General features: G+C 41.3%; 1 protein-coding gene across 2 annotated transcripts in view; it reads right to left on the reverse strand.

Moving 5' to 3' along the window:
• The window catches only part of CNTNAP5 (contactin associated protein family member 5), an 891734-nt gene that overhangs the window by 272947 nt on the left and 599982 nt on the right, over positions 1-18805 (reverse strand). For both annotated transcript variants that reach the window (XM_010342190.3, XM_074399829.1), the window contains exon 13: positions 10286-10486. In XM_010342190.3, the coding sequence (XP_010340492.1) occupies positions 10286-10486 (201 nt within the window). The remainder of the gene's footprint in view (positions 1-10285; positions 10487-18805) is intronic.

The raw sequence follows: 18805 nt of genomic DNA on the forward strand, positions 1-18805 counted from the left end.
GTATTCACTGAATTTCTTAGGCTAGTCGACTATTGACGTAAAATTTTGAAGATAACATTGTCATTTAAAACATGTCCATATACCAGTTTCATTACAGGACAGAAGCAGATTTCCCTCACTTGGGATGTAGAATGTGGGTTAGTCACAGTGACTGTATTTTTTTATTTTTGTTTGAGATAGTCTCACTCTGTCTTGAAGGCTGGTGGAAATGTGGGCCAGTCTTAGTGACTGTCTTCTTTTTCTTTTGAGAGAGAGTCTCACTCTGTCACCCACGCTGGAGTGCAGTGGTGCTATCTTGGCTCATTGCAAACTCTGCCTCCAGGGTTCAAGCAATTATTTTTCCTCAGCCTCCCGAGTAGCTGGGATTATAGGCATACACCAAAATGCCCGGCTAATTTTTGTGTTTTTTGTATAAATGGGATAGCGTCATGTTGGCCAGGCTGGTCTTGAACTCCTAACCCTGAGTGATCCACCTGCCTCGACCTCCTAAAGTGCTGGTTTTATAGGCATGAGTCACATGCCCAGCCTCAGCCTGTTTTCTAATAATTAGAAAGAAGCAGAAATAATGTACAACTTTCAAAGCTGGGTAATGAAATGCAATATAGTCTACCTGGCTCACTCCTTTGAGATGTTTGTCCCTGAAATTCAGCCACCATGATTTGAGAAAGTCAAACAGCCACATAGAAAGGCGATGAGTCCAATCGGGGTTCCAGCCACCAGCCAGCCACTAGCCACTGGCTCAAGTGACCCCAGCACAGTGTTCAGAATGTCCCAGGTGTTGTGCAGAGGAGTTGCCAAATCCTGCCTGAACTGCAAATTCATGAGCAAAATAAATGCAATTGTTTTAAATAAAAAAATTTAACGGTAGTTTGCTATATGACAGTTGATAATAGGAAGATTAATGCAACTTTTCTTTGGAGACTTTAATGGTCCTTTTATTAGTTTCATTCCCTCTAATATGCCTTCCTTCTTTTTCTCTTTACCACTTTGCAATGTAGATAGAGGTTAAAATTAGAGAGACATTTATTTGAGACTAGTCTCTAGACCTTAGTAGCTGTGAAAACTTGGGCAAACCATCTAACTTCTCAGAGCTCCCCTTCCATTGGAAAACTGAGAATGATAATACAAACTACATAAGACCATTGAGAGAATTGAATGAAAGGATGTGTTTGAAGGGTTTGGAGAAGGTGGTTGGTGGTTGATATCCAATATCATTAGCGGCTATTGTAATGCATTGGTGGGGCACAGAGGCTCATGCCTGTAATCCCAGCACTTTGGGAGGGAGAAACAGGTGGATCATGAGGTCAGGAGATTGAGACCATACTAAAAATACAAAAAAATTAGCTGGACATGGTGGCACATGCCTGTAGTCCTAGCTACTTGGGAGGCTGAGGCAGGAGAATAGCTTGAACTTGGGAGGCGGTGGTTGCAGTGAGCTGAGATCACACCACTGCACTCCAGCCTGGGAAACAGACCAACAGTCTGTCTCAAACAAACAAACAAACAAAAAACAGTAGAAAGAGTATGCACTGTAGAAAGCATGAGATACGGGCTTTCTATTTTCTTTCTGTTTCTCTCTCTCTCTCTCTCTCTCTCTCTCTCTCCCCCCCCTCCCCGCCACCACCTCCCTCTCTTTTTTCCTTGCTTCTTTCCTTCCTTTCCAGCTGAGATCTCACCTGTTGCCCAGGCTAGAGTGCAGCAGCAGAATTAGAGCACACTGCAGTCTCAGACTCCTGGGCTCAGACAGTCCTCCCAACTCAGCATCTCGAGTAGATAGGACTGCAATTGTGCTCCACCACACCGGGATAAATTTTACATATTTTGTGTAGGGTCAAGGTCTCACTTTGTTGCCCAAGCTAATGCCCAACTTCTGATCTCAAGCCATTTTCCCACCTCAGCTTCTCAAAGCTCTGGGATTTAAGGTGTGAGCCATGGCACCCAGCCTACCTGGGTTTATATATCCTTGTTGTACATAAAGTAGAAATAGCATTTTGGTAAACACAGCTTTGACACAGAAATCCCATTACTGGGTATATATCCCAAAAATTAGAAATCACTCTACTATAAAGACACATGCACTATTTACAATAGCAAATAGTATAGTTAGTTTTGTCAACCCCAGAGTACCTTGACGTGCTGTTTCTTTTCTATCTGTAATTTGACTTGCTTATTGCAGTATTATTTACAACAGCAAAAGGCTTAGAACCAACCCAGATGCCCATCAGTGATAGACTGGATAAAGAAAATGTGGCACATACACACCATGGAATACTGAGTTCATGTCCTTACCACGGACATGGATGAAGCTGGAAACCATCATCCTCAGCAAATTAACACAGAAACAGAAAATCAAACACTGCATGTTCTCACTCATAAGTGGGAGTTGAACAATGAGAATATATTGACGCTGGGTTGGGAACATCACACACTGGGGCCTGTTGGGGGTGAGGGGAAAGGAGAGAGAGAGCATCAGGACAAATACCTAATGCATGTGGGGCTTCAAACCTAGATGACTGGTTGATGGATGCAGCAAACCACCATGGCACATGTATACATATGCAACAAACCTGCACGTTCTACACATGTATCACAGAACTTACAGTATAATCCACAAAAAGATAATAGGGAGTGTAATTTAAGAAATAAGTGAAAATAAAAAGTCAAATACTACCTTGATATCTCATCTTCCAGATGTCATGATCTAAGTTTGTGGTTTATGTTGTTTATGTAATAATTTCTAATTTTTTTTTAATATGATGGTGGTCACCTGGTATGGAAGAACTGTAGACATTGGGGATTAGTTCCACCCATATATTTGTGTGTGTATGCTCAGTGTGTGCCTGTGGAGGGAGGGGTGTGGTTAGGAAAGAAGAAAGGAACAAAGAAAGGGATGAAGGAAAGAGAGAAGAAAGGAAAGAAATATGGGAGCAGGGGTGGTGCCACAGAGTGGAAAGATTGCAGCTCTCTGACACAGACCTCCAAGCTTTGTGGGCATAGTGAAAGCGGGCCAGCAGCAAGAACACAGAGGATGAAGTAGCTGAAGCAATCTCAGCTGTTGGGTGAGATTGTTTAATTGGGTGATATGTTCTCCTTCTCCTTCTATATGTCACTCAGTTAATTGGGTGAGAAAGAACTGAAGGATCACCACCAAGGATCAGAGGGAATGCAAGGTGGGTGCCGAGTCTTCCACACACAGCCGCGAATTAGAATGTGATGTTACAGAGTGATATCAGACACGTTTCTCCATTCAGGGAGCTCATGGCTCTTTCCAGTTCATCAGGTGTAGGGGTGACCTAAAATGTCTATGTGCTTAGCAAATTATTCATACCTGGTTTAGCTTGACTTACAGAAACTGATTACTACCCTTTTTCTTTCTATTTCAAATCAAATCCCCTGCTTAAAATCTTCCAGTGACTTTCTTTTACTCTTAGAATAAAATCCACAGTTCCAAACCTTGCAAAACCTGGCCTCTGGATACCACTCACCACCATTTTATTCCCACCTTCACTCCTGCGCCAGCCACACTGGCCTTCTGGCTATTGCTCAGCCTGGAACCTTCTGCCCTAGGGAGGCACCTGCCTCATCGTGTTCCTTCACTCAGGGCCCTGATGGATAGCTCCTGCACACCAGGAGGACTTTCCCACCACCCCACGTGAAATGCAGCTCCCCACATCCACTCACACCCTAGCCCCTTGTCCTTCTACACCTTTCAGCCTCACTTTCTTCATGCACTGATTCTCTCTCTCTGTGTATGTGTGTGTGTGTGTGTGTGTTGGAAGGGCATGGGGGTATGTTTTTGTCTTCCCTACTATAAATACGTAAGCAAGAACTCTGTTTTTTCAGTGTTTTATTTTCACTGCCCGGTGTCTGGCACAAAACAGATACTCAGAAATGCCTAGTGTATGAATGAAAATGTTAAATCTGTGCATTGATCTTGGGTGGTAAACGTATTGAGAAGAAAGCTTTTTCAGTTTGGTTAAACCCTGAGTACCCTGACGTGCTGTTTCTTTTCTATCTGTAATTTGACTTTTCTACATCACAATTCCTTACTCAGACTTCTAAACTAAATCATTAGTTTTGTGAACATGGGAAGTTGAATATTGTTAATGAACGTGAGAATTAATATGCACAAGGGCATTTACAGAGCTGTTTGGACACATAAAGAGTATGTGATGAATATATATACCATTATGGATAAAGTGTAAATATATGTATTATATATATATGATGAATATATGGTATAGTATAGATAATGTATATACTATATATATGTATATATACATATGTATATGTAGTATACTATAAATAATATATATTACTTATATGTTATATATTATTAATATATATTATGTATATTATGACACTTCAATGACTAAATGCAGTAGGGAGCCTTCTAGGAACTACAAAGACTATTGCAAGAGAATTGTGGGATAGGTAGATCTTCCAATGGCAGTCATATTATATAGTACATACTATATGTTATATAATATATGAATATATTATATAACATTATATAGTATATAGTATATACATCATATATGTTATATATATATATCTATACTACAGCATATATTATATAGTCTAGATTATTAATTGTGGTATATATAGCCACCAGTTAGCTGTATGCTCACTAAGTGTCAGTAATTTTTAAAAATTGAGAATTTAAAATACTTTAAAAGAAATAAGATGCTGTCCAGAAATACGATGCTGTCCTTTTAAATTCCATTGTAACGTAACTAGGTAAAGCAATTGACTGTGTGTAGCTACCACTCTCAGTGGCATGAATGAATTAATAGGAATGACTTTAAACCAGCTCGTTACTGGTAGGTAAACAGGGTTTTGCGTGCTGTAGGGCTCTGGATTCTTAGGGCTCCTGAAGGACTCACATAATCCTCATGGCAATCCTGCCTGCATGACTGACTTGCTCTGCAAATGCTTTCTGTTCAGAAAAACCAAAGTAAACTCCAGCTCAGGCAGTCCTAAGGCCATTAGATTTCAAAGTAATGGAGTCTGAATTTCCAGTGCTTTCGTGTGTTTCAATATTGACTTCTTACCTCTGCCTTCGAGAGCTCACAGCTTTACTGAAGAGGGTTTCCACAAACAGACTTTCCTTACATGGAGTGGTGAGTGCAGAAGGTTGCCTGCACGGGATACTGACACCCCAGTGAGTGAATCCAGTGGGGAGCCTTCTCAGCACCAAGGAGACCATTGCAAGGGAGCTGTGGGATAGGCAGGCCTTCCAATACCGGTTCCCGGCAGAGATCTGGGCACTCAGTTTCCCCATGTGGTCACTTGCCTATGCCCCTCTCCATTTTGTCTTCCTTCCAGGGGAAAGTTATGGGTTATAGGTCTAATTGGCCATGTGATTAAAGCATCCTCCAGACTATGGCTTTCATATTTATTTTTCTGTCCTCTGCATAAGTGTTTCCTGTTTCATTTCATATGTTCATCACCTATCACCTTCGGGACTCTAGCCTCAGGCAAAATACCTATGAAGATGCTGACAAGAGAGAAAAGGTCTGGGCTCAACCAAGGAAGCCTTTCTCCCTGGGGACAAGTGGCCACCTCCTCCCCTGTGGCAAGGTGCTGTGAGAACTGGCAGGCTGTGGAGATTCTCCAGCCCTGGGCTCTGTACTGGAAGCTGCACTACAGCAGGGCCTCTGGCCATGCCGAAAGCTCAGAGTAGAAAGCAGCAAGCAGAGTGAAGGGAAAAATAAGATACACGAGAATCACAAAGACACTTTCCCTAGGATACAGATGTCCTGGGGAGACACTGGAGAGAGTTTCTAGCATAAACCTTCAGTTAGAGAGATAGAGGACACATTCCATTGGCTGGAACTTATCAGTAGTTTTGGGGGAAAAAAAATCCAAGGAGACTTCCATAAAATGACAGTGTCATGGTCAGTCACAACTGAATGAAAAAGGCCCAGGGATGACCCATGCATGACGTTATCCTGCCTGTCTCCTCCTTCTCCCTCTGCTGCTACTAAATGAATGGAACCAGGGCCCTCGCTGCAGCTGGGAGCAGGTAGAAGGAGGCTCTGGGGATGCTGTGTAGGAAGACACAGGTCTTCCCATGAAGGGGTGTGTGAGCCACGGAAGTTGCTACGTCCAGGCCAGGACCACACAAACCCTGTGATGCTGCCCAGGAATGTGCCCAGTGCAGGCAACCCTGACAACGCTGTGGCCTTCACAGAGTCATACCTGGTTGCGTTTCTCTCTCCTCCCATTTTCCTTCACAATAAGCAAATTTATACAAAATCATGTTTTCTTCTGACTCCTTCATTTCCTTGCAACTCTTGGCCCTTTGCAGGTTTTTGTGATGTATCAGAAATAGCATTGTTGCTCTGACTTCAGGAGATGTTGGTTACAAGAGCTAGACCTGTCTCTTTCTAGCTGTGTGGCATTAAACAAGCGTCTTATTCTCTCTAAAGTTTTGTTTAATGAAATACCAGATGGGGACAATGACTCTTATGGTACAGGTCTGCTGTCTGGGTTAGAGATAATTCCAGTAGCTCATCCCACACATATCCTCAAACATAAGAAATCTCAATCATTATTGACCATTTAAGCATGTCTTTATTTTGCTTTCATTTTGCCTTCTCGTATTGTCTCCATTTATTATCTATTGTGTGTAGTGTATAGGAGAATCTATGGCCACAAGGCACCCCTACTTCCTCTTATTGATTTAAATGTGCCTGCAGCCACAATTTAATTTTTCATATGTCTACTAACCCTGGCTACTAATTAGTAATAAATAGCCAATAGGCTATGGAAATCAGGCTGCAAACTTTTAAAAACTAACAACAAAACTATTTATAACCATCTTTGACCCCCCTACCTTTGCGCTTATCACATTACCACGGCTGAAGGAAGATAACAGTATCTATTGCTGGGAAATGGGCAGTCTCACAGTGATGTTGGGAGTATAAATTGGTACGACCTTGATGCATTGCAGAATTCAATGTGGTAAGAGTCTTAAAAATGTGCATTCTTGCTGCCCGGCAAATGGCACCTCAAGGAATTTGTCCTGAGGATATAATCAGTTATGTTCACAAAGACCTACGTGCAACACTGTTCTGCAGCGTTGCGTGTAACAGCGAAAAAATGGAAACATGTCCAAATAAGAGATTTGTTCATTGGAGTCCATCCGTATAACGAAATACTCTGCAGTTAGTGAAGATGATAATATGAAGTTATATTTATTGATATGGAAAGCTATTTGTACATTTCTTGTGTGTGACAAACACAGGTTGTAAAACAGTATCACAGGGTCAGGAATCTCTTCCCAGCATAGACTACAGATTCAGCTGATAAAGGAAAAACTTGCACAATATTCTTCCAGAATCATAGATAAAGAGGAGATGGGCTTTACCCTTTTTCCCTCCTGTCCTTGGGCTTCTGTGTGGGCAACGGAGGGGAGTGGCTTAATAATAATAAGGACCAGGAAAACATTCCTGTAGGTGTATGCCCTAGGTGCTGGCTGTTGAATCCATGTGGCTACATACGTTGTATATTGTTTTTCCCATTCCCGCTTCCAGAATGTGGGCTCACAAGCATGGGGGTGCAGGTGGATGCTGTCCTGGCAGTGAAAATGTGAAGTTAGGTCATACCTCTATGGGATTGTCTAGGTAAGTGAGTGCTCTGTTGCCCCACAAGCAGTGTCTGGTCTGGAGGTGGAATCCAAGGGGACAAAATGGTCCATGCTACATTCTCCCAACCAGCTCAACAGAAGAAGGTAGACACTGAGCCTACATACCCATTATCCTCCTTTTTCACCCTCCTTTTGGTTCAGAACCCATAGGAAAAAGAGGATAAATGACGATTTTCATGTGCAAACATTTGGTGTGTCTGCCTTGTGCCTCTGAGAATATATACATGGAAGAACGTCTGGAAGGGTTCAGTCCTGACATTAAAGTAGCCGTCTTCAGAGGGTGAGATTGTTTACATGTATGAGCTTTCTAATTGATTCTGTTACTACATAATTATTACAATTATTCTATTTGCATTGTTAAAACAGAAATAAAATTTTTCTTTGTGCTTGTTTCTCATTATGAAACACATTTTGGACCTTCCCTGCTGCAATGGAAACTTTGAATAAGGACAATAGTATTTGTTGAATACCTATTATGTACCAAGCATAGCACAAGCAGTTCAGACTAAATGTTTTCTTCCATTCTCAGATCAACTTCATGGGTTCAGAATTTTCACGCAAATTTTTCAGGTGGTGTGTGGCTCACACCTGTAATCCCAGCATTTTGGGAGGACGAGGTGGGCGGATCAGGAGGTCAGGAGATGGAGACCATTCAGCCAACATAGTGAAAGCTCATCTCTACTAAAATACAAAAAAATTAGCTAAGTGTAGTGGCCCATGCCTGTAATCCCAGCTACTCAGGAGGCTGAGGCAGGAGAATCACTTGAACCAGGGAGTCAGAGGTTGCAGTGAGCCAAGAATGCACCACTGCACTCCAACCTGGATGACAGAGTGAGACTCCGTCTCATAAAAATAAAAATAAAAATAAAACATTTTTAGGTGGTAAAATTGAAACTGTAGAAATTGAGCAACTTGCACAAGATCACCTAACTAGTAAATGACAGGATCAAGCCCTTACTCCCAATATGACTTGCTGCCAAACCATTGCCCTCCCATTCAAATAAGATAAGGCACAGTGAGGCAGATGAGTTAGGAAAAGAACACATTTGCAAAGGCAGTGATGTAGCCGAATTGATATTACAGAAAGCTTATGCTGAAGGAAGTCCATAGTTAGAATAAACATTTGTTCTACAATTCTGCCAAAACCAAACCTTCTAAAACTAGAAACAACACAATGGAAAGAGGGAAGGGCATTTCTGGAGACAGTCACCCTGATAACAGTGCTGAGGTAGCACGTGCAGGGTTGACAGCAATGGAGAGAGAAATACACATAAATATAAACGTTGACCCTGGCAGGGCAGCACCCTCTGAGGACGCTGGGTAAAGGGACATGAACCGGTACCTCTGATCTAATCAGTCCTGCAAGCCCGTTGAATATAAGGACAGTGCAGTAATTGATTTTCACAATGCTGATCCTGAGTCATCAAGAAAAGGTTACATTTTACGTTCAGAATTCTCTGTTTAACAAGGCATGGAAGCGTGTAATCCATTTGAGAAAGATTTTCATTTCAAATAGTTAAAAATTCTTTAGAAAGATTTTTGGTACTTAAAAGGATAAGTGACAGTTATCTGGAAAATTCTCTTACGTGGAACAACGTCTTCCTTGAAGATCCTAGGTCAGGAAGGCATTCTGTTGAATTTAGTTAGGTTTCTATGATTTCCCCTTTGTTGACATTGTATTCTCCATTTTTCCCCAGCCTTTCAAACTTCCTAAATTCTAAGCGCTGGAGTGTAAGTCTCTTGAGGCTAGCGATTATAGCACCCTTTCTTAGATACTTCAGATATTTTGGCCTCTTCTCCCGCAAAACAAATGATGAACTGACATCCACCAAAAAATGACTGACTCCCAGGGAACATGTAAATTTCGACGAACCCTTTCTTCCATTTTACGGAAGCTCTTTAGAGTCTTGGTAAGCAGTTCTACAAGTTGCTTTTGCTTTCATTTTATTTTGTTTCCTTTTCCAAGCATGTTAATAACTAAATCAACCATTTACTATAACAAATAACCATAGGAAAATAAATAAATAAGCAGTGTTCATTTAATTTTTTCTAGAAGCACACTTAACTTATAAAAAGAGTCATTTCCCCTAAGGCCCCCACTTCTCAGGCTCGGTTCACGACATGAACCCACAGGCTTGCCCTGCCTGCCTGGCTGGCTCCACCTCCTAACAGGGCTCTCTTAGGCATCCAGGCATCCTCCACCCCAGAAATGACTCGTTGCTCTTGGGTGGGTGTGCTGAGATCCTGGTGCCTTATCAAACCTTCTCTCTCCCCAGAACAGCATTTCCCACTGCCACGCTTTCTATGCCAATCTCGAATGCTCTCTTCGAGGGAAATTGCTCTTCAGGTATCCTTCATTCTCACAACTGTTACAGGGTGGGTGTTCGAGTTGTTTTCTTTATGATGAGGAGGAGAAAAACCTTGAGAGGTGACAGAATTCACTCTAGGTCCCATCCTGAATTTCAGAGCCAGGATTAGTACATAACTAGACCTCACCTGGTGTGTTTCTCTCCCGTGCACAGTGACTAACTGTAAGTATAACTCCCTTCATGGCCAATTTTCCTTTGCCTAATACTCCAGGTTTGGGGCGGCTCATCTGACCCACTGCCATTATGCATGCAGAGGCCTTACCCGGCGTGTTGAGCAGGCGGGATCTCCTGCAGTGGTAGGCCACCTCCTGTTCACAGTGCTCAGAGCCATCGATCACGGCCTCCAGCTGCTCCATGCTGCCCCCGTAGTCCAAGGCCATGGCATAGGGATTCTCAGAGTTGGCGCCCCGCACGCGGGTCAGCTCTGGATTGTTGTGCTGCACTGACGTCCAGATCTTGTCCTCTGCCCAGACAACACAACACAAAGCAAGAGACATGAGGAGGAATGTCTAAAATGGGGCATGTGAGCAGGGTGATGGACCACTCAGCAGGCAACATTAATCAACACCCAGCTACTGTATGTGGAGTGGGAAGAGACACTGTGTTCTCCATGGAGCTCCACCAAAGTGAGTATGAAGGACAGTCATCTTAGGAACTCAGTTTGTGGAGCCCTTTACCATGGGCTCTACGCTAAGCATTTAATCCCATGATCTCAGTTAAGATTGGCAATGGCTGAATTAGAAGGTAGGCAATACTGCTATGTCAAAAATAAAGAAAATGTGAACAAGAATTAGGCAGCTCACCCAAAATCGCACAGTTAATAAATGACTAAGCAAGGACTTGAGCCGAGGATGTCTGACTCCAAAGCCTGCACTTCCAGCTCCTGACATGCTTCCTCACAAGAGAAACACTAGCGCGTATAATGTTTTCAGAGAACCATTTTCTCAGAGAGCAAGGTTGAGATTATGTGATCCATGCTGTGCATGCAATGAAGTTAATTGCAGGGTTTTGTTTTGTTTAGTATTTATTTCCCATATTACTTCTCTTTGCCAAAAATATTTGGAAAGGTTTACAGTGAAAGAACACGAAGATGAGGACCTTTAAATCATGGTGGAAGGACATATTTTGCCTAATAGGGGAAAGAAGGTAAGGCAGTGAGAGAGGGAGGTATCTGGACATTAGAGCTTGAGAGCTCTGTATTTGAAACCTATATCTGCCAAGAAGAAGCTTGGATGAATCACTTTCTTTAAATATATATATATATATATATACACACACATATGTATATACACACATATATATACACATATGTATATATATGTGTGTGTGTATATATATAAATATATATATTTTTATATATTTTATATATAATATAATTTTTTAATATAATATATAAATATATATTATATATTTATATATAATATATAAATATATATATATAAATATACATACACACATATATACACACACATAAATATACACACACACATATATATGTGCATATATATATCTGTATATACACAGGAATGTTTATATACTTTTTAAAGAGACAGGGTCTCTCTCTCTCTCTCTCTCTCTCCCTGTTGCCCTGGCTGGAGTACAGTAGTATGATCCTAACTCATTGCAGCTTCAAATTCCTGGGCTCAAGCAATTCTCCTACCTTAGCCTCCCAAGTAGCTAGGACCAGAGGCATGAGCCAACATGCCAAGCCCCCTTCACTTTTCTGAAGCTTAGTTTCACAGTCATTTAAGAAAACAATAATTGAAACAAAAACAAGAGAACACCATCGTGGTAGCCCTGGTAATACGGAAAAGCAACGACAAAGTTGCAAGGACTATCTGGGATGTATCAGACACTGTAGTAATCACCTAGGCTAAAACATTTACTGCAATTGGACATGCAATTTAATTCTGAACATCCTCTCAAATACAGCAAAAGAGGAAATAGGAAGACTTGAAAAGCTTTTGTCATCTGAGAATCTTGCCTGCATAATTACATCATTACTCTTCGTAAATTCTTAGAGTTGAAAAGGCACCTAGCTAGCGTAGAAATCGTGCGGTTTCTTCCCTCCCATCCTCTTAGTGTTGCAAATGGAGAAACTAAGGTCCAGAAGGTAAAGAAATGACCCCAGGCACATCCATGAGACAGATGGACACATACATTTATTAGCACAGCTCTGAAGCAGGAGCACAGCAGTTGGCATGACTGAGCTGGAAAGAGAAAAGAACAGGCCACTTGGGCGCCCTTTGTTAATCCTTTCTTACCCACTATCTCTGTACACAACTTGGGACATGTCATTTCATCTTTCTGAACCTCAGTTTCAACATATTAGAAGCAGGAGAAAAAAAGTATGATTTCAATGAACTCTAACGGATTTTCCAACTCTATCAAAGAAAATACTTCTTGCAGCATAATATGGTTTGGATATTTGTCCCTGTCCAAATCTCATGTTGAACTGTAATCGCCAGTGCTGGAAATGGGACCCGGTGGGAGGTGTTTGGGTCATGGGAACAGATCCCTCATGGCTGGGGCTGTCTTTGCGATAATGAGAGTTCTCAAGACATCTGGTTGTTTAAAGTACATGGCACCTTCCGTCCTTTCTCTCTCTTGCTCCTGTTCTTGCCGTCTGAACTGCCGGTTCCCACTTGACCTTCCATTGTAAACTCCCTAAGACCTTCCCAGAAGCTGAGCGTGGATGCTGCCACCATGCTTCCTGTGCAGCCTGCAGAACCATCAGCCAATTAATTAAACCCCTTTTCTTTCCAAATCACCCAGTTTTAGGTATTTTCATAATGCAAGATGGCCTAATACACATCATAAAATTAAATTATGCTCAAACATTCTGACTCATCTTAAGACTATTTCCTAAAATCAGCCCACTGATAACCCACATGTCCCCAGTGTTTCATTGAAGCAAGATTATATTTTATTTTTTAGAGATAGGGTCTTGCTATGTTACCCAGTCTGGAGGGTAGTAGCACAATCATGGCTCACTGCAGCCTTGGCCACCTGGGCTCAAGTGATCCTCCTGCCTCAGCCTCTCAAGTAGCTGGAACCACAGGTGTGTGCCATCACATCCAGATAATTTTTTAGAAACATTTTTTGTAGACATAGGGTCTCACTATATTGCCCAGGCTGGTCTTGAACTCTTGGCCTCAAACAACCTGCCACCAAAGTGCTGAGATGGTAGACATGAGTCACTGTATCTAACCTAAAAGTCCCAAAATATTGATGTTATTTGCTTTCAACTTTAAAAATCAAAATAAGACATAATTCATATTCGTAAAGATAATAATATTACAAAAACAATTAACCCAAAACTTTTAAAATGTTATTTATACCAATATAGGTAAATGCTGATAAAACAACCAAAAACATCATCCATCATTAATGAAATATTGTAAAGGGAGAAATAAAGATGGACAGTTTTGAAATGTCCATGATGCTTATACAAAGAAGACAAGAAAAACCCCGTCCAATCTATAATACTAAATGTTGTGGTACTGCTTTATTCTAGCACATATAGCATATATTATCTCCAGTACACACAATAATCCACCACACACTCTGTGTGTGTGTGTGTGTGTGTGTGTGTGTGTGTGTAAGATCATATGATATATATATATATATACAAATATATATATATATATATATGTGTATATATATATATAAAACTGACATTAAAAACTTTACCTTCAAACACTGTATGAGGGTTGGGAGAAATGGTTGCTTGAAACCCACAGCCCCTGAGTTGGCTTTTATTTTGAAGTTTCTCTTTGTCCTCTGGTTATCTTTCTCCTGGGAGACAGTAGGATAAAGACTGAAAACAAGCAGTAAATGGATGTTATTTTTCCCATTTATGTATCTATGCATCTATCTCTTAGACTTGTCCCCAGTCTCAATGCATCCAATCTGATTCCAAAATTGGTCTCCACATTTACTAATTCATATAGATTTATGTTTCCTTCCAAGTATACACAGATTTTCATATCCCTATATTCATTTATCTGATTGTTCATACATTATTGATTAATTTGTTTACTTATTGAATCACTTTACCGATATTTTCTGGGGGGAAGAAAAGAAATAAAGTTGTATTAGAGAGTCAATCTTTCCTCTTAAAACTACCAATATTATTGCCATAACTTTTTCCCTCTCTTTCTATCTATTCTTCCTCAGCTACATTGGCCGTTGTGCAGATTTAGCCTTGCGTCTTGACTACATATTGAAAGGTCAGGTGTTAATGCCACGGAAAGAAGGTCGGCTTTGATGACAGATACTCCTGATGCCTGCTCTAGGCTAGGGAATTGTGGTTTGCGCTGGAAAGATTTATGTGAAGATCATCTTTGAATGATTTTCAAACAAGCAAAATTCATTTTGACAGTCCTTTACATGGGTGAGGAGGTGGAGATCCACTTATAAGTGGACTTATGACTTCAGTGAAAATTGGACCCATAAAACTAAATGTTCAAGACGGTCAAGTTAGTTGGACAGTGAGGATTAGTGAACGAACACGGGATGGGTTCTGGAGTGAGCAGATCTGGGTTTGTGTTCCAACCAGCACAACACTTACATGTGGGAGCAACCTTGATGAAATTATTACTTCTTCAAAGCACAGTTTTCTCATGGAGAATGTCTGAAAAGCAGCAATGGTATCAATAATACCATGAAACAGGCTGGCTTTAGAAACAAGTCTATTCAGATTGGAAACTGTGTTCTGCTCCATGTCAGCAGTAAAGCTTTTGGCAAATTTCATAACATTTCTGGTCTCCTCATGGAAAAATGGTCATATTTACACCAATCTTTGCATCCATAAAAGTATTATGATGATTTGATACACACAGGCTGTCTAGCACTCAAGTGGGTAAAGACTCTAAGCATGAGAAGTTTTCTACATTAGAGTGAGGGCTTGGACTTCATTCCTTAGGGAACTGGGATGGGGAGTACACTCTACAAATCAGGTTAACAATTGTAATGGAGTGATTTATTGTAATATAGCTGCTGCTGTCTACACTAAATTATTAGCACCTTGTTAAGCTCTTTTTTCACTACAGGATAGTCCCATATATCTCTCTCTTTATTTGTGTCCTTTGCATATCCTGAAATTCCTTCATGATAATTTGTTCTTTAATACTCAGGATTCAGAAACCTGGAAAAATACTGTCCTTTGATATGACCTTTTGCTACCAAGTTCATCATTCTCTTTCATTACTTCTGCTACACACCACTACTCAATCCCACGATTAGAAACACAGCCTCTTCTCTTTCACTGCTCAAAGGCATACGTGTATTGACTTACCCAAATCAATTCTCTTTTCGTAGGAGAGGGCCGCATTTGGAGATTTTTGAACAGGCAGGAACCTGTTCATCATTAGCTGAGTAGGGAAATAGGGCCACTTCACTAAGCATTCTAGTTCACTTAAAGTAATAGTTATCTATTTGAGACATTGGCATTTTTAAAGTTGCATTTAGCACAGTGGGTTGGCATCAGTGTGAACAATTTCATGACCCAGATCCAGAGCAGCTGCCATGCCTTCTTTCTGTATAAAGGAACTATGAGTTATGGGCCATCAAACAGTGTGCACCATGAGCTTCCAAAGGCAGACAGTGTATTCATATATAAACCAGTAAAGCATTAGCCAAGCTGCATTTGACTTTTAGCTTTCAACTTCATTTCTTCATAAAGCTATGAGATCTTTTAGGATGTGAAATGCTTAATTCATTCTCGTGTTTAAATATGTGACCAGATAGTGCTGCACTACCCACCAGAGTATGTACACAGGAGGAAAATATATTCTCTAACTTTTCCAAAAGTATCATCATCAGGGGATAAAGTTGTGCGCACAAGAATGACAAATGTCTGAGGCTGTTATAAATACTCTGTAGACTACAAGTGAAGGAAGAGGGGCCTTTCTGAGATCTATGTGGGGCACAGTTGGTGGGTAGAGGTGATTAGAGAGCCCGGCTGGGTGAAGACTGTGCACTTTTCCTTGAGAACTTCCAAGTTCAAGAGTGGTCTTTCACCCTCAGGCTACCAGAGCCTAAGCTAGGCGTGAGTACCCAAGTTGGGACTTCTGGATGGCTTCATCAACCGAAGAAACTAATTAATCATTTATATACTGTTGGGTTCTTAGTTTCAGCATTTCTTGAGCTCCTCTTTTAGGTTTTAGGCCTGTATTATATTATGGTCCAAATCAAAAAGAAGTCTCAAGTTAAAAATCAAAACACAGTCCCAGCTACTTGGGAGGCTGAGGCGGAAAAATTGCTTGAACCCAGGAAGCGGAGGTTGCAGTGAGCCGAGATTGTGCCACTGCACTCCAGCCTGGCGCCTGGCACCAGAGACTCTGTCTCAAAAAAAAAAAAAAAAAAGATCAAAACACACACATACACACACACTCACACTCAACAGTAGCAAAAAAAGAAAAGAAAAAGGTTATATAAAGAGCCAGCAGAGTAGTAACGGTGGAATATTCTGAAACATTTTGTATTAGCATCACTGCTGTAAAATCTTCCCTGGTCATCACTGCGGAAGAGCCCCGAGCAGCCTTTGCTGGTGGGCCTCTGTGAGAGCTACCTTGTTCCTCTCGCTCTCATTTTGGAACCCGTAAATGGTTTACATACAGAGCCAGAATTTAATTTTCTTTCATATTTTTTCTTTCATCATATCTGATTGTTCTTATTATGATGATCATTATTATTAATAATAGCAATTACAGGTACTGTAAGCAATTCTGTCTGTTACTATGGGATCACCACTCAGAAGAAATAACAAACAAAAGGGAAGTGAAAAAGGAGAGACAAGAAAGAACTCTGATTAATAAGACCTCATTCTACACTCACATCTGTCTCTTTGCAGAGACAGAAAAAACCTGCAATTTTTCTATCACCATGCTTGGAAGGAAGGGAAGCCTACAGATTGTCAATACCCAGCTTAATTGAACTGAAATCACTGTGGGGAGATGCTTCTTATCCTTTGAACAGTGTGCCAATTCACTTACACTCCTATAGTAATAGAGCAAGACTATATTAAGGTCCCCGGGGTCACTTCTGCTGTAGTTATCTATGTTGACAAAGTGAGTGTTCTATGCCAAGGGTAAAGACAGTTTAAACAATCCTCAAAGTACTGTCTCTAGTGCTCACTTCCCATCTACTCATGTACAGTCTTGTGATATCTCTTGTCATTTTGCATTGATAGTTATTTAATTTTTCATGTTTGTCTCTTATCTCTCCATTTAAATCATAGGTAATGACTGCTGATTAAACATAGGCGTAGAAAGGGCTTCATGGTTCATGGAGGGGGATGTGGTGAGGGGAAGCTTGAGCGTTGTCAACATCAGCTTCCAAGGCCAGCTGTGACACTCGCTGGATTCCTGAACATGCAAGAGACCCGTCACCTCCCCAGCCTCAGTCTCCTCCTCTGTAAACTGGGAATAACTCATTGTGCAGTGCTGTCATAAATCCTGAATAAAAAGCATAGGTTTGAACCAGTGCAGGCTCTGATCAGGTGTTCCTTCTTTCTAACCCTTCACCTGCTACCTGACTGCAAGTCAAAGCTGAACTGCTATGAGCCGTCCTGTTGAAGCGAATCCGGGAGGATGTGAAGAGATTATTTCATTATTAGAAACACTTCTGGGAACCTTTGCTGAGGGGGTAAATTCCACCTTCCTCCCACCCGACCTTTAAAGGGAAGGGAGGCAATTGGTGTAAAGTGATTTCCGATTCCTTTAAAAGGCTTTAGAAATCCCCCAGGAGCCGTTTTTCCTCCCACGTGTACCAGCCCAGCTGTCTGTGCGAGAATCCATCCGTGCCTCACTAAAACCACGGCAGGCATGGCTGCATTTAGTTTCTGGGCTTCTGTTTGGGGGCGTGTGCATTACCGGTGCAGGGTGGCTGGTAGAGCTGCCATGCGCTTTGCATTAGTGCCATGCAGACACCGCAGCACGACGGACTCCATCCATTACTGCCTCCCACCTGCCCGGGTGGGCCACACTTTACGACTTCCAGACAACATACCTGATGGATTTACCTTCACACTTCGCTTTAGGCTTTACTTTTTGTGTACCTGTTAGCGGAGGGTTATTTTTTTTTCTTTTTTCTTGTTTTAAAATAGGCAAGATCAAAGAGACCTGGGAAATTTGTTTTATGTTCTTAGAGGGTAATGGTGTGGAATGAATTCTCTGTGCACTGTATCATATTTGTTTATTTGTTGTTCACCAGTTTATTTTATTATTATTATTTTTTTTAATTTAGACACCTAGTGTATGCGGAACACTATGTTAGAGACTGGAAAGGGATCGGATGAGCGGCGCAAGGTTGGCTAACAGGCTGAACCCTGAGCTCAGGGAGATCATAGCTGCTTCTAGGAAGTCAGAGTGTCTTCTGTTGCCTTCCTTTTGGGAAAAATATCTGCAGCAGCCAATGGGGGGCTGCAGGAGGAGGCGGTGAGGACAAGGTACCATCCCCCCATACTCAGTGTATTGGCATTTTGGGCAGGGGAAAAGGATAAATGAAGCCCTAAATCTAAGTTACCTGATGGGAAGAGGATTGTGAGGCTGTGGGTAGTGTTTTAATTGCTATTAGAGGGCTTTATGGGGTCATTAGGAGTATCTTGGTAGCAGACACTATTTTGGTTCATGCTGAGGATAAGACTGAGGACTCACACAAGGACATAATAAATGTATTCGGACACAAGTACATCATAAATTGTACTTGCATTTGTTGTGCTGTAATAGTACAATATCACTTGTTGTCTTTTGTTTATAAGATCTGAAGTAGCCAGTAT

This window comes from Saimiri boliviensis, chromosome 5 (genome assembly GCF_048565385.1).
Source record: "Saimiri boliviensis isolate mSaiBol1 chromosome 5, mSaiBol1.pri, whole genome shotgun sequence".
In the NCBI taxonomy this organism is placed as follows: Eukaryota; Metazoa; Chordata; class Mammalia; order Primates; family Cebidae; genus Saimiri; species Saimiri boliviensis.